The sequence below is a fragment of the Uloborus diversus genome, chromosome 1, assembly GCF_026930045.1.
Source record: "Uloborus diversus isolate 005 chromosome 1, Udiv.v.3.1, whole genome shotgun sequence".
Classification (NCBI taxonomy): Eukaryota; Metazoa; Arthropoda; class Arachnida; order Araneae; family Uloboridae; genus Uloborus; species Uloborus diversus.
In genome coordinates, this window is record NC_072731.1 from 118,843,531 (window position 1) to 118,856,222 (window position 12,692).

The window sequence follows — 12,692 nt, forward strand, 5'->3', positions numbered from 1 at the left end:
CTTTAACACTGAGTGAAGAAAGTACCTTTGTTTTATGGCACTTTCTTTAACAATGGATTTTATATTCAATCGTTTAATATTGAAATTAAATAAAGTTTATTGTTTTTTGCGCATAACTTATTTCTAACGAACAAATATGGTGAAGCAAATGTTTGGGACCTAAGTTGTAGCTCACTCCTATCCACTAAACAAGAAAACAATAAAAATCGTTTCACTAAGTGAGAAGCTATGAACTTACAAACAACAAAGCGCAAGTATGAAATTTGAAGAGGTCCCTCGATTTCTCCATGACTCCTCATACCTGACTTGAAGACGACCGGGAGAAGTATACCGTTTCAAAGAGAAAAAGAATTTTCCTAATTGGTCCAGGCGTCTTCTACTAATCGGGGAACATAGTACATAAAAAATTCCAATGAAGTCTGTTAATTAGTATTGCAATAACTGTAAATTAAACTGACGGGGTCATGAAATATTAAATCTAGAATACTTGTCAAACTTCAGAAATCGGACACTAGTTATGATATATTTATTAAGGAATATAAATTTAATCGTCAGAGGGTACGGGGGGGGGGGGGGGGGTCTTTCCCAAGAATTGAACACTAAATATATTTCAAACTGAAATATTTAAATTAAAAAAAACTTTAATGACTAAATGAAGATATTTATTAGCCAAAACATTTTTATATTAAATTAATTCAACTATTTTTGTGGCAAAATACATTTAATTCACTGATTTGCTACATGAGTAATAAATACATTAGTTAGACTATAATGAAAATTAACAGGCGGCACCGTGAAAATCAAACATCCTGATGCGTGAGAATTAATATTGCTCAAAACAAGATTCCTCCATCGAAAAAAATGCACCGTTCACGCCAAGACCACGTCACCTGCAGCATATCGCGCAGTTGACAAAAGCTGGTCTACATAAATTACTGTTTACTTACACTAACGTGCAGTGTTTTGTGCAATAATAAATAAAATACATAAATCTCTCTGCAGCTCTTATTAAAATCACTAGTTTTAGAATATGTATAATTTTTATAACATTAAACTCAAAAATATCTTTAAAAATGATTTTTGAAATTAATATTTACACTTGAGATTATAATTGATTTCAAAATTTACTTAATTAAATATTTACAAAAAATATGTATTGGCTGTGTTGACAAAAAAATACATATTACAACTAGTATGTTGTGGCCATCACGAAACTTTCTTCTATATTTTTCTTTTTTTTTTCTGATCCCTCCCATGCTTGAAGAGGAAGCAATATTCCCAACAAAAACAAAATTACACATGCAAAAACTTGATGACCATCCCAATGTCTGAATTATTGCAAAAGCAAAGCAAAGAGCGAAAATTGAAAGTTATTTTAAAAGCCTTGCTCATAGGCGGATTTAGGCTGAAATATTTGGGGGTGCAACAATAACAGGGAACTGGGGAGGGGGGGTGGGGTATTCCCGAAATAATTAGGCAGTGGCGAAATCAGAAAATAATTTTAGGACGGGACATACTTTTAAGTCTAAAAAACGCGATGTAAACCATATTTAGTAAGATTAGAGGGTGGGCAATTCTTAACATTTCAAACTGCAGAAAAAGTCTTAAACGAAAATCGATATTAGAAGCAATGGGTGAATCCAGCTACTGGTTTGGAATGGGATTCACGCCCCAGAAGAATTTTGCAATAGTAGTTTTGAAAACGCAGTTTTACAGTTCTTGGTGATATTTTAGGGACAAGAAAGGTATGTGTGGCTCCAAGGCAATTTTTAGAAATTTAAGTCTTATAAATGTGATTATAGTGAATATTCATAGTTTGGGTTATTAATGAGACTCATAGAATGTCTCCAATCGATTTTTTGAAAAGCAGATAGAAATTCGTACCCCCCTCCCCTTCCCCACGCTACCTCTTTAACTTTTCATAATTGAAGTTCCAAAAATACTACGGAGGACAATTTTTGATGTTGTTACCGGACGGGGTGTTCTGGAGCTCTCCCCTGGAAAATTTTAGAAATTGAAGTCCTAAAAATGAAGTTCTGCAATACTCTATGGTATTAAAAAAAAGGATTCTCCCACTTAAATATTTCGAAATAGTAGTTTTCAAAACCAAAATATTAACTCTTTGATGATATTAGAGAAAGGGGGTCGGAGGCCCTTGTTCGAATATTTTAAAAAATTCAAGTCTTAAACAGACCATATTTGGTAAAGTTAGGGACACTGCAGTTTTTCAAAACTGAAGCTCCAAAACTGCAATTTTAAACGATTTCCGATGTACTTAGGTGATTAGAAAATCTTCCTTGGAAATTTTGTGAAAGTGAAGTCCAAGAAACGAAATTTGAGGTACTCTAATAACTTTGGCTGGAGAAATGGCTTTGGAGAAGAAAAATTTTGAAGACTAATAGAAAAGATGAAAACGAAATAGAAAAAATGAAAAAAAAAAAAAAAGAGAATGGTGAGATATGAAAGAAAGAGGATTGTGCGAGAAGGGGGAAGGAGGCACACAATTCGTCGTCAGTAATCTGAAGCTGTTGAAAAATTTAAATGTCAATATTTCTTTTTGAAAGAAATTTAAGATTTTTTTTCCTAACATTCTTTTTTTTTTTTTTTTTTTGTAAAATAACTGCGTTTTCCCAAAATGAGATCTTTTCTTCTCTTCAATAATAAATAAAGAATATTTTTTTAAAAACATCTACTCAGCATTTTGTGGGGATGGTTACCAGTCTTGTGCCCCCTCTCCTCTGGATGCACCACTGCAGCAAAATGCCTGGGAGTCCTCTTTCAAAAATTTACCTTAAAAATATTGGTTTTCGGTTGATTTCGATATAGATTTTATTGATAAAGTTTCTTGCAATAGCCGTGTTTTTTTTTTTTTTTTTGGACTTTATTAACCATTGTTGTTTTAAAATAGAAGAATTGGTACTGATATACGAATAAATACCCGAGTACAGAACATGCGATTATTCTATACAATCACACAGCACTGAACAATAAATTGTTTGAGAAGTTTCTCTATTTGCATGAAATTATTTATTAGGTTTTTTTTTTTTTTTTTGAAATGGATAAAATTACTTTAATTCTTAATATGAGCACTGTTATGTTTTTCTTGCACTAGCAACGTGTGGTGATATTACACTGGATTCAAGTAAATTTAATAGTATAGCAGCTATGAATTTTTTCCCCCAACTGCGTTTCTGAGTGAAATATACTAAACTATTTTTTTTCAAAACCCAACCAAATATTTTGGGGTTGCGGCGCACCCCCTGGCACCCCCGTAAGTCCGCCTATGGCCTTGCTTGAATTAATTACAAATATTTTATTTGTTAACAAACATAAGATGGCAACAGTTAAAAATTTTAAATCATTGAGATAATATTTTTGATCATTTCAATACAATTTAAATCATGAGAAATACGCAAACGACAATCTATTACGATTTATCTTGCTTATTGTTGCATTAATAAAGCTATTTTTATTCACAAAAAAAAAAAAATCAACACCTCTTGGAGCGATAGGCGTCAAAATTGAACCAAAGCCTGTTTACATATGGATTCATATATTCCAAATTTCAACCAGAAAGTAGCATTACTTCTTGAGATAGGGCACTCACAATAGAGAAAAAGAACGGGCGATTGCGCTACCCCTTTTTTAGCTGTTGACAGTAAAATAAAATCAGCTCTTATACCCACTAAGGGCTACTTGCCGATACATTTTTCTTTCATTCCGTTCATTATTTTTTGAGATACAGAAGACACAATTGACGACAAAAAACGTTCTATAGCTCAACCCCCGTTTGAGTTATTGACACCAAAATTGAATCAGCACCTGTTCCTGTTAATGGCAACATATGGACCAAATTTTGTTTGATTCCGCCAGTTACTTAATGAGGAATAGCAAGCACGCGTAACTCAAAAAACGTCCCATTGCTCCACCCCGCTTGGAGGAATTCACGCCAAAAACCAATGGGCACAAGTTCACATAGGGGCACATATATGTACCAAATTTCGTTCGATTTCATGCGGTAGTTTTTGCTGTAGAGCAGCCACAAAAAACTGGTCACACACAGACATGACACACACACACATACATTTTCCAAAAATAGTCGAAATGGACTCGGCACACCTCAAAACATTCGAATCCGTCAAAATTCGAAATTTGAAAATTTGCACGAATCCAATACTTTTTTCTATATATTAGATATAGAAGAAAGAAATAAAAATAGAAGTTTGAATTTCAATGCAAATAATTAAAATAAATTTATTATAGGGAAAAAAAGACCCAGCTGAGTCATTCCACATCAGCTGACCTAATTTTTCAAAACATCTCCATCCAACTATCTTCAATTTGGATGAAACTTAACAGAGGTGTACACATGCCATAGAAACTAACATATGCATCTTTTCAGCATCCAAGATCCAAACCCTTAAGATCTAGGTTTCCTTAAATAAAGTGCCCCAAAATGTCAAAGCAGCTTTATGAAACAAATTGCTATGTTAAGGCTATGCTTACAGGAAATTTAATTACACTGGAGGTTTGAAATTTGGGGAGCTCAAAGTTTTTTATTTATTTATTTATTACTTTATTTATTTATTTATTTTTTTGTTAATACATTCTACCATTTCTGTGCTCATTAGCTTTTGTGTATGCATGTAAATTCAGTAGAATTTTTTTTTTCTACATTTTAGGTGGTCATAAATTATGAACCAAATTCACTCAAGACCTCCTACTTTGTAATCCATTTTAAAAAATAGCTCTTTTCAATAGGTTACAGCTCTAGAGCTCAAATATTAATTCTGTAAATTTTTAACCAAAGTTGTCAAAATCATCTACATTAAAAGGGACCTGTTTTTAATGTACTGTAGCTAAAATTTGCCATCAATTTCTCTTTTTTTAAGCAACCATTAGAAAGAATAGATTTATTTCCTATCAAAATATATTTGTTTTTCCTCCCCTATTGTGCTCTTTCTGATAAGGATGAAAAAAATAGTTTGAAATGCTGTCTGCAGTACCTAATTGCCTAGGCTAGGCTTGCAGAAAAATTTTATTACGCTGGAAGCCTGAAATTTTGGGAGCTTAAAGTACTTTTTTTTTATGGGAACAAATTCTGATACTTTTGTGAGTTTAAGTTCATTAGCTTTTACATAGCACACATATAAACCCTTGACAAAACTCGGTGGTGAAACTTTTTCTTGATTTTAGGTTTTCACAAATTCTAAACAAAACCCAAAATTGTTAAAGCACTGAAAAAAAATGGACAAATGACATTTTCTCAGAAAGGGTTTTATCTTGCACGACAAAAAGGAAAAACTCTGCTCCAAGTCCATTCCTTAACAAAATGACCATCTAATACCATTTTATGAACAATTAATAATTGGTTTTATCCTTGTACCAAATAAATATTGTTCTGAAGACTTTACACTCAACTTTAATAATAGAGAAAAGTTTTTTAAAACGAGAACAATTTTCAGTTCCAGAAAACAAGTTTCGAAATAAATAAAACAAATAAATAAAATGTTGAGAAAAGGATAATTTGAATAGAGAGAAAACAATACCTCCGAGGCCGTAGAATGTAGTATTTAGCACTGATGTGGCGACCAGATCGTTCAGTAGGAATGTTTTTAAGAGGTAATTCAACTAGACCAAGGAAATCATCTCTAGTCTAGAAATGTTTAGAGAATGTAAACAATTAAACGAAATACAAATGAATATAAATTTTATGTTGAAACAATAAATATTTCATCACAAGGGTGGCGACAGGAACTGTGAAAAAAAGTTCCCTGACTTTTCCTGATTTCCCTGATTAAGTTCACCAAATTTCCCTTTTTACGTTACCAATGATAATGGTTTTCTTTCTTTGCTTTACTTGAAATCCATTGTATGTTTGATAAAATGCAGTATTTTAAACGTTTTAAGTTGTGTAAAGTTGTTGAACTAAAGATATATTTTAAAAAGATGCTACTTTTTTTAATAAAATGGTTAAAAAAACATATCAAGTCAATTTTTTTTTTGGGGGGGGGGACCTACAAAACAGTATATTAAATTTTTCTACAATGGAAAGATTATAGAAAAAAAAAACTACTTTACTTTCAAAAATCACTTAGCATAAGAATTTTAAGAAACTATTAAAATTACTCTTAAAAACATGTGTATTTATGATAGAACTAAAAAGTAATTGAAATTATTTTGAACTAAGTTTTCAAAGAGTATAATAATTGTTGCAAAAATAACAAGTAATAGTGAAAGAATAGAAGTAATGTAGTTATTCTTACATAACTAATTGACATATTTATGCAAAACAGATGAAACCATTCGACATCTATTCATAGGGAGTTTTTCTCTAATCAAGAACATAGGTTTTAATGAATGAATACAGCATTTTAACAATAAAAGAATTAAGATATTTACTTAAGTACACAAGTTAACTCTATTTCAAATGATTTCAGTATGTAACGAAAAAAAATCTTAGATTGCTTTTGTAACAAACAACTTTGAAATGCAAGGGAAGAAAAAGCAATTAGTAAATTTCAAAATATATAAAAGAAGAATACAACTTGGTTATAAAATTAAAGAATCACTTAAGTCTGAAGAAAAGAAAACCTTTATAATCTGCGGTGACAACAAATAGTATAACGGCAAAAAACAAAGTTTTTTTATTGAAAGTTCAATTTTAGCAATTAAATTAAAAACGCGAAGAAGTAATAACTTTTAAGCGTTTATAATATTAATTCAAAAACCAAAGATTTCTTCTTGAAATCGTGATTACAGTACGCTAATTACTTCGAGACAATGGAATAAAGGCAAAGGAGCTAAGGCATTAATGAAGGCTTTCTCTTTGCCTGTATGGTTGTTTATTTTACGTAGCATTGAAAGCGTAAAAGGAAATTTCAAGTCCCTAGGTAAAATAAACAACCTAACAGACATAAAAGCAATCTTAGGACGTTCATCCTGTGGTTAATAAGTAAGATTCAATACTTTGACGTTGAGGAAAACAGATGCACAAACATGCGGCAGTGTATAATCTCACCTCATTAATTTTACTTTTTTTTTGAACAGTTAATTGGCGGAAAATGCGTAGGGAATTAGAGTACTTAATTTTGTAAAGCAAAAAAAAAAATTTTTTTCTTCATAAAATCAATTTTCCCTGATTTTTTGTTATTTTTTCAAAATTCCCTGATATTTCCCTGACTTTTCCCTGATTAATAAAGTTCCCTGACTTTTCCCTGATCTCCCTGATTTCCCTGATCTGTCGCCACCCTGTCACAGAATATACAACTTTATCATGTATTTCCTAGTAACACTCTTTCTATTCAAACAGTTTTTTCATCATTTAAAACTTAATTTGCTTTGCATTACATCTTAGGTAAATTGCACCATGGTAGTATTATCGAATAGTAGTACAATGAGTGGGAGTTGGTTCATATAATTGACTCTAAGGTGACAATAAGAGTTGAATCTACTATCATATGACAAACCAAGATATAGAATTAACTCATCTTGAATAATTTGCTCGTAATTGTGTTAATATTTATTTAAAAATTTAAATATGATAGTGTTTTTTTTTCTTTAAAAATAGTCCATGAATATATGTTAAAAATTCAAACAAGAGTCTTACCAATCTATTTTCATCAAAAACTTCAAACTTCAATCGATGGTTTGTACTTGCCTGAAATTAAAAAAAAAGTTTCAATGACGAATTCAAACGCTAGTTTTGCAAGAAATAAGGAAATGCTTTTGCGCAAAAAAATAGTAGCATGGTTTTTTATTTTGTTATTTATTTTCTTGTTTATTTAAAAAAAAAAAAAAATCCATTTACACATACTTCAGGGATTTTAGATATCAATTACTGAAGCTGTCTAGCTCAGGGGGAAACTAAATTTCCAGCAGTGAACTGCATTTTAGGATTTGATGACTGCATTGATGAGTGGTTGGTTCAAAAACAAAACTATTTATTTACAAGTTAGGCATAAAATAAAACAAGAATAGGATATGCTTGTATCCTTGCTTCAAATAGAGGTTGGGAGAGAGAGCCCTATGGCTGCATCCGCTAACGCTCGAAGAACATCTGCTGACAGGTGGTTTTCCATGCTCCTCTCCGAAACAGGCATGGGTGCAAGTTTGGTGATGTGTTCAAGACTAAAAATATTTTGAGCCTCCCCCCTATGTGCATGCTTAAGGAAAAATTTATGAGCATAAATGTTATAGATTTCAACTACGGCAGTTTTGGAATCTGTGTTTGTTTTGAATTATTTATTTTTGGCTTTTCTAATAACATGAACCTAGTTTAAATTGTAATATTTAAGCGTTTTGATATCATAGTTCCAAAAAGTAAAAAATCACCAATAACGGGGGGTGGGTCTGGGGTCTCAAAAATTTTTTTTAAATTGAAGTCCAAAAAACCTCAATGATAAGCCTTTTTGGTATATAGTTCAGTGAAAGGAGGGGTTCAGAGACTCTCTTATATCAATTTTGTCAAACAGATAGCCTACCTTTACCTATATACATGACTAATGACCCCCTAAAAGTTTTAATACTTTAATTTCGGAAAGTTTTTGACAGAAGCTTCCAACTCCCTTCCCACTTAAGTCATCCAAGGATAGGCCAAAACAGAGTTCTTAAAACTTCAGAAACGAAAATGTTTCGGGCTGGGCGGCAGAATACCCCCCCTCTCCTTGTGTGAAGGAGGCACACTAAAGGCAGTGTAAGTTTGTGTTTAAGATTTATTTTTCTATTGAAAGAGCAATTCCACTCCCCACATCGCCAAAGACAACCCTAAGTCCCAAAAACTTCAATTTCGAAAATGTTTTGAGAAAAACACCCGAATTGCCTAACTCAGGGGTAGAAGTGACCAACTTGTCACACATAGGACATTTTCCGCAAAAAATATAGGACAAATATAGGATACATTATATGAATATTTTTGCTATGAAAAAAGAAATAATACATATCATACATTATTTATTTATTCTTATCAATGATTTTGTTTTTAAAAAAACCTCAAATAAAATTATTCCTTACATCTGAAATGACTTTCCTGTAGTTGAAAGAATAATTTTTGAAAAAAACAGTGTACTTTATAGACGAAATAATTAAACAAAATTTGAACAAAGAAAATTTTTATTTTTTCTTCCTCACTCATGATCCAAGTACTAATTCCACTGTTATTTGATTTTATATCTAAAGTGAACCCTTTAACATTTGTGTTAAGAACAAAAAGAGCTTGAGAAGGATCCTCTTGATGTTTTTCAGTCTTCTTTATGCTTGAATGTTTTAGCATGCTGCCTCAACTGCGAAAATCCACTATTGCTTATGGGCACTGAACAGTTGCAAAAATGGCAAAAAGTGGTAAAATTATCTTTTCCTTTAGTGTACCATGCACCAAAATTTGTAGAATTAATGTCCTCCTGGTTCAACAACAACAACAAAAAACGGAAATATAAGACATTTTTCAAAAATATAGGAAGTATAGGACGATTTTGATGCTTTTCTTGAAAATATAGGAAATATAGGATATATAGGACTAGTTCGACCCCTGCTAACTCTTAATTCACTCAAAAATAGCCAAAATAGAATTTCAATACTTCAGCATAGAGAAATTTTAGGGGGAGAGAGACCCCCCCCCCCTCAGAACTCTTTCCCCTAAGTCTACTAAATTTGACTTAAATTTGTGGTTGCCCTCTTCATCACGAAGTTTTTGGAACTTAATTTCTAAAATTTATGGAAAGAGAGCCTTCGAATTCCCTCTTCTTAAGTCCCCCAAAGATTACCTAAAGCAGAGTTCTGAATACTTCAGCTTTGAAGTGGGAGGGGGACCCCGAACCCCAACCTGTACGTTCATTAAAGAAGGTCTAAAGTTGCGCTTTTAAAACTCCAGTTTCGGAATTTTGCCTAAAGGGGGACAAAGACGGAAATCCGTCCTGAGACAGAAGGTCTTGCACCCATGGAAACAGAGGCTTTATGGTTGCTTGGCAAAACCAAGAGCCAAGACCCCATGCATTGCTCAACATCGCTCGGGACCCATGCAGAGGCGTTAACAATTACGTTACATTCATAAACATGCACAGTAGTTTAATAACATATTCAAAACATTTTAAGCTCAGGGGTTTTTTTTAAGTGGTCAATATCAATCCTCTGGGGGAGGGGGGTCAATTTCCTAGGTTTTAATAGAGGGTCAATAAATCTTCAAGGGTTGATAGGGGTTGCTGAAAGTGTATCAGTCAAAATATGAAACGAACTTAGGTCAAATGAATCTCGTACTTAACTGAAAAATAAAGACAAAAGTTCAAATGCACCAGGTCCATACAAAAAAAAAAAAAAAAAAAAAAGAAAAGAAAAGAACTAAAGTTCTAGATCTCTGTTGAACTATTTTTAAAATGGTTCTGTTAAGTTTCTCTCACAGTTTCATCTATAAACAAAACTTAAAATGTTTTGGAATTTAGGAACATTTTTGAGGCATTCTATTATGCATTCTCAGACTTATTTATTGAAGTTTGTTTAATCATTCAAATAATTATCAATATAAATCTAGCAATAGATTAAATGCTTTGGACGAGGTGATTCACAAATGATTTTAAGTAACTAGATCTTTTATTGGCATCAAGCTTATGGATGAAAAGATATCCAACAAAAGCATTTTGGTCATACATTTTTTTCTTCGATTTTATTTCTTTCTTTATTTATTTTTGACAATATTTTCTTTTAAATTTTTATTGCATTTCACAGTGCTATTTTATACATGGGTCCTTTTTCAAAAAGTGTAACTTTTCTGTCACATGTCCTTTACAGAAAAAACTTTAAGGAACAATTCATTTAATTATGCTTCTTAATTTTATCAAAAATATATCTATTTAAACCTGCTAACAATTTTTTAACAATAATTTTTATTTTAGTATATTTTCGGTTCACAACATGTGAATTCTCACCTCCATGCCATTTCACAAACCTTGTGCGACTGTTTAAGTTGCTTAATAACTTGTTTAATTAAAAGTGTATACTTATTTATTTATTATTCCTAACACATGTGTTTCAAATACTAATTGCTAAGGTATATTTATTTTTTCAATAATGTGTTTTAGTTTGTTTTAGTAGAATAATGAGTCATGTCGCACAATAAATTCTCACCTTCATTACCTAAATACAAAATGTCATTACTCATTAACACACGGCAATAATGACATCAAATTTTATTTTCCATGATACAAGGGAGCCCACCCTTGTTTATTTTCAGCCATAAAGAAGTTGTGAGATTTTTATCGAAAAAACAAGAAGATGAATTTTGCTTTAAAAACTAATTGTGGTTATTGTGACTTTTCAGCTCCGTGAACATTTAAGAGACATAAATTAATGTAAAAAAAGAAGTAAACATGTTTTCTTATTCTTAAGATATGCATATTGTAGCAACGAAAAAAAAATATTTCCCTGAAAAATATATTTGTTATGCCTATATTAATGGAAAATTCCTCACCTCCGTGAATCTCATCTCCGTGATAGACCTTATCAATGTCATTATTTCTGAGGTGAAAATAACCGATGGAGGGGAAATACATCAGTCTTATGCATTTTACTAAAATTATAAACTGCCAGTATATTCTCAAATTTACGAAATACTGTTTTTCAACACACAATTGAACTAAAAGGATAACTAATAATTAAGCTGTACTTTAATTAGGAGAGTTTAATATTCGATTTCCACTAATAATTAAAACAGCTCATTGTTTGCACAATTAACAAAATTACTACTATGATATTAAATTGGCCTCAATGTTTAAACACATTAAACGTTTCTTACTTTCTTTTATTTCCGTGAACAAAGCATTATTTTATTTTTATTTATGAGTAAAATAATTGGAACTCAGCTGGGCCAATGTTTATGGTTACTTCTAGTAGGTAACACTTTCATGTAAGAATTTAAAAGAAAAAAAGAAAACAAAAGGTTTCAAAATTGAAAAATATTTGCCTTCAAAATTCATATTTTCTGGAGAATGACCCATATGTGCATTTAATCTTTTCATTATCTTCATGACTATTTTAAAACACTAAAAAATCTGATTATTGAAATGTCATTTAAAATGTTTATGAAAACATACCTGAAAGACAAATTCCTCATCCCATACAGGATTCAAAGTCTGAAACAAACTAAATTTTATTAATCAATTAAATTTATATAATTTGACATTGAACATTTAGTAAATCAACAGATCTCCAAAATTTCGTGAACTATGGTGCCTACACCAAAGTAGAAATTAAAATACAGCACTTTAAAGCATTCTATGGCTTTTTTACTCATATAGCGTGACGACTAGAGTTGATTTGTCGGCAGGATCCTGGGCAATGGAAAGGTCAGGGCTGAATTTAGACTTAAGGGGGTCCTAAGCTATCACAGATACGGGGGCGGGGGTTGTTGTCTGGACAACTTTACGTTGGTCGAAAGATAAGACAGTTGAGAATTGTTCCCCCTGAAACAAAATCTGTAGGGCTCAACTCCAGAGGCCAGTAGAGAAAATTTGTAACGTTAATAAATCCTAGTATACTTTTTAAAAATGTTTTCTTAAATTTCTTGGGCCGCTGGGCCTTTTAAGGACGTGCCCTCGCCCCCCCCCCCCCACACTGCAGAGTCTACAGGTACCCAGATCCAGCCATAATGTAAAAACCAAATTTCTATAGGTATAAATTCAGTGCAAAAGCAACAATTTATAACT

The 12,692-nt window shown here is 31.8% G+C and overlaps 1 protein-coding gene across 1 annotated transcript in view; it reads right to left on the reverse strand.

The window, feature by feature from the left end:
* LOC129231722 (E3 ubiquitin-protein ligase NEDD4-like) overlaps positions 1 to 12,692 on the reverse strand; it is a 93,492-nt gene that overhangs the window by 45,201 nt on the left and 35,599 nt on the right. The window contains exons 4-6 of the mRNA XM_054866087.1: positions 12,081 to 12,119; positions 7,610 to 7,660; positions 5,550 to 5,656 (exon numbers count right to left, since the gene is read on the reverse strand). Coding sequence (XP_054722062.1) covers positions 5,550 to 5,656; positions 7,610 to 7,660; positions 12,081 to 12,119 — 197 coding nt within the window. The remainder of the gene's footprint in view (positions 1 to 5,549; positions 5,657 to 7,609; positions 7,661 to 12,080; positions 12,120 to 12,692) is intronic.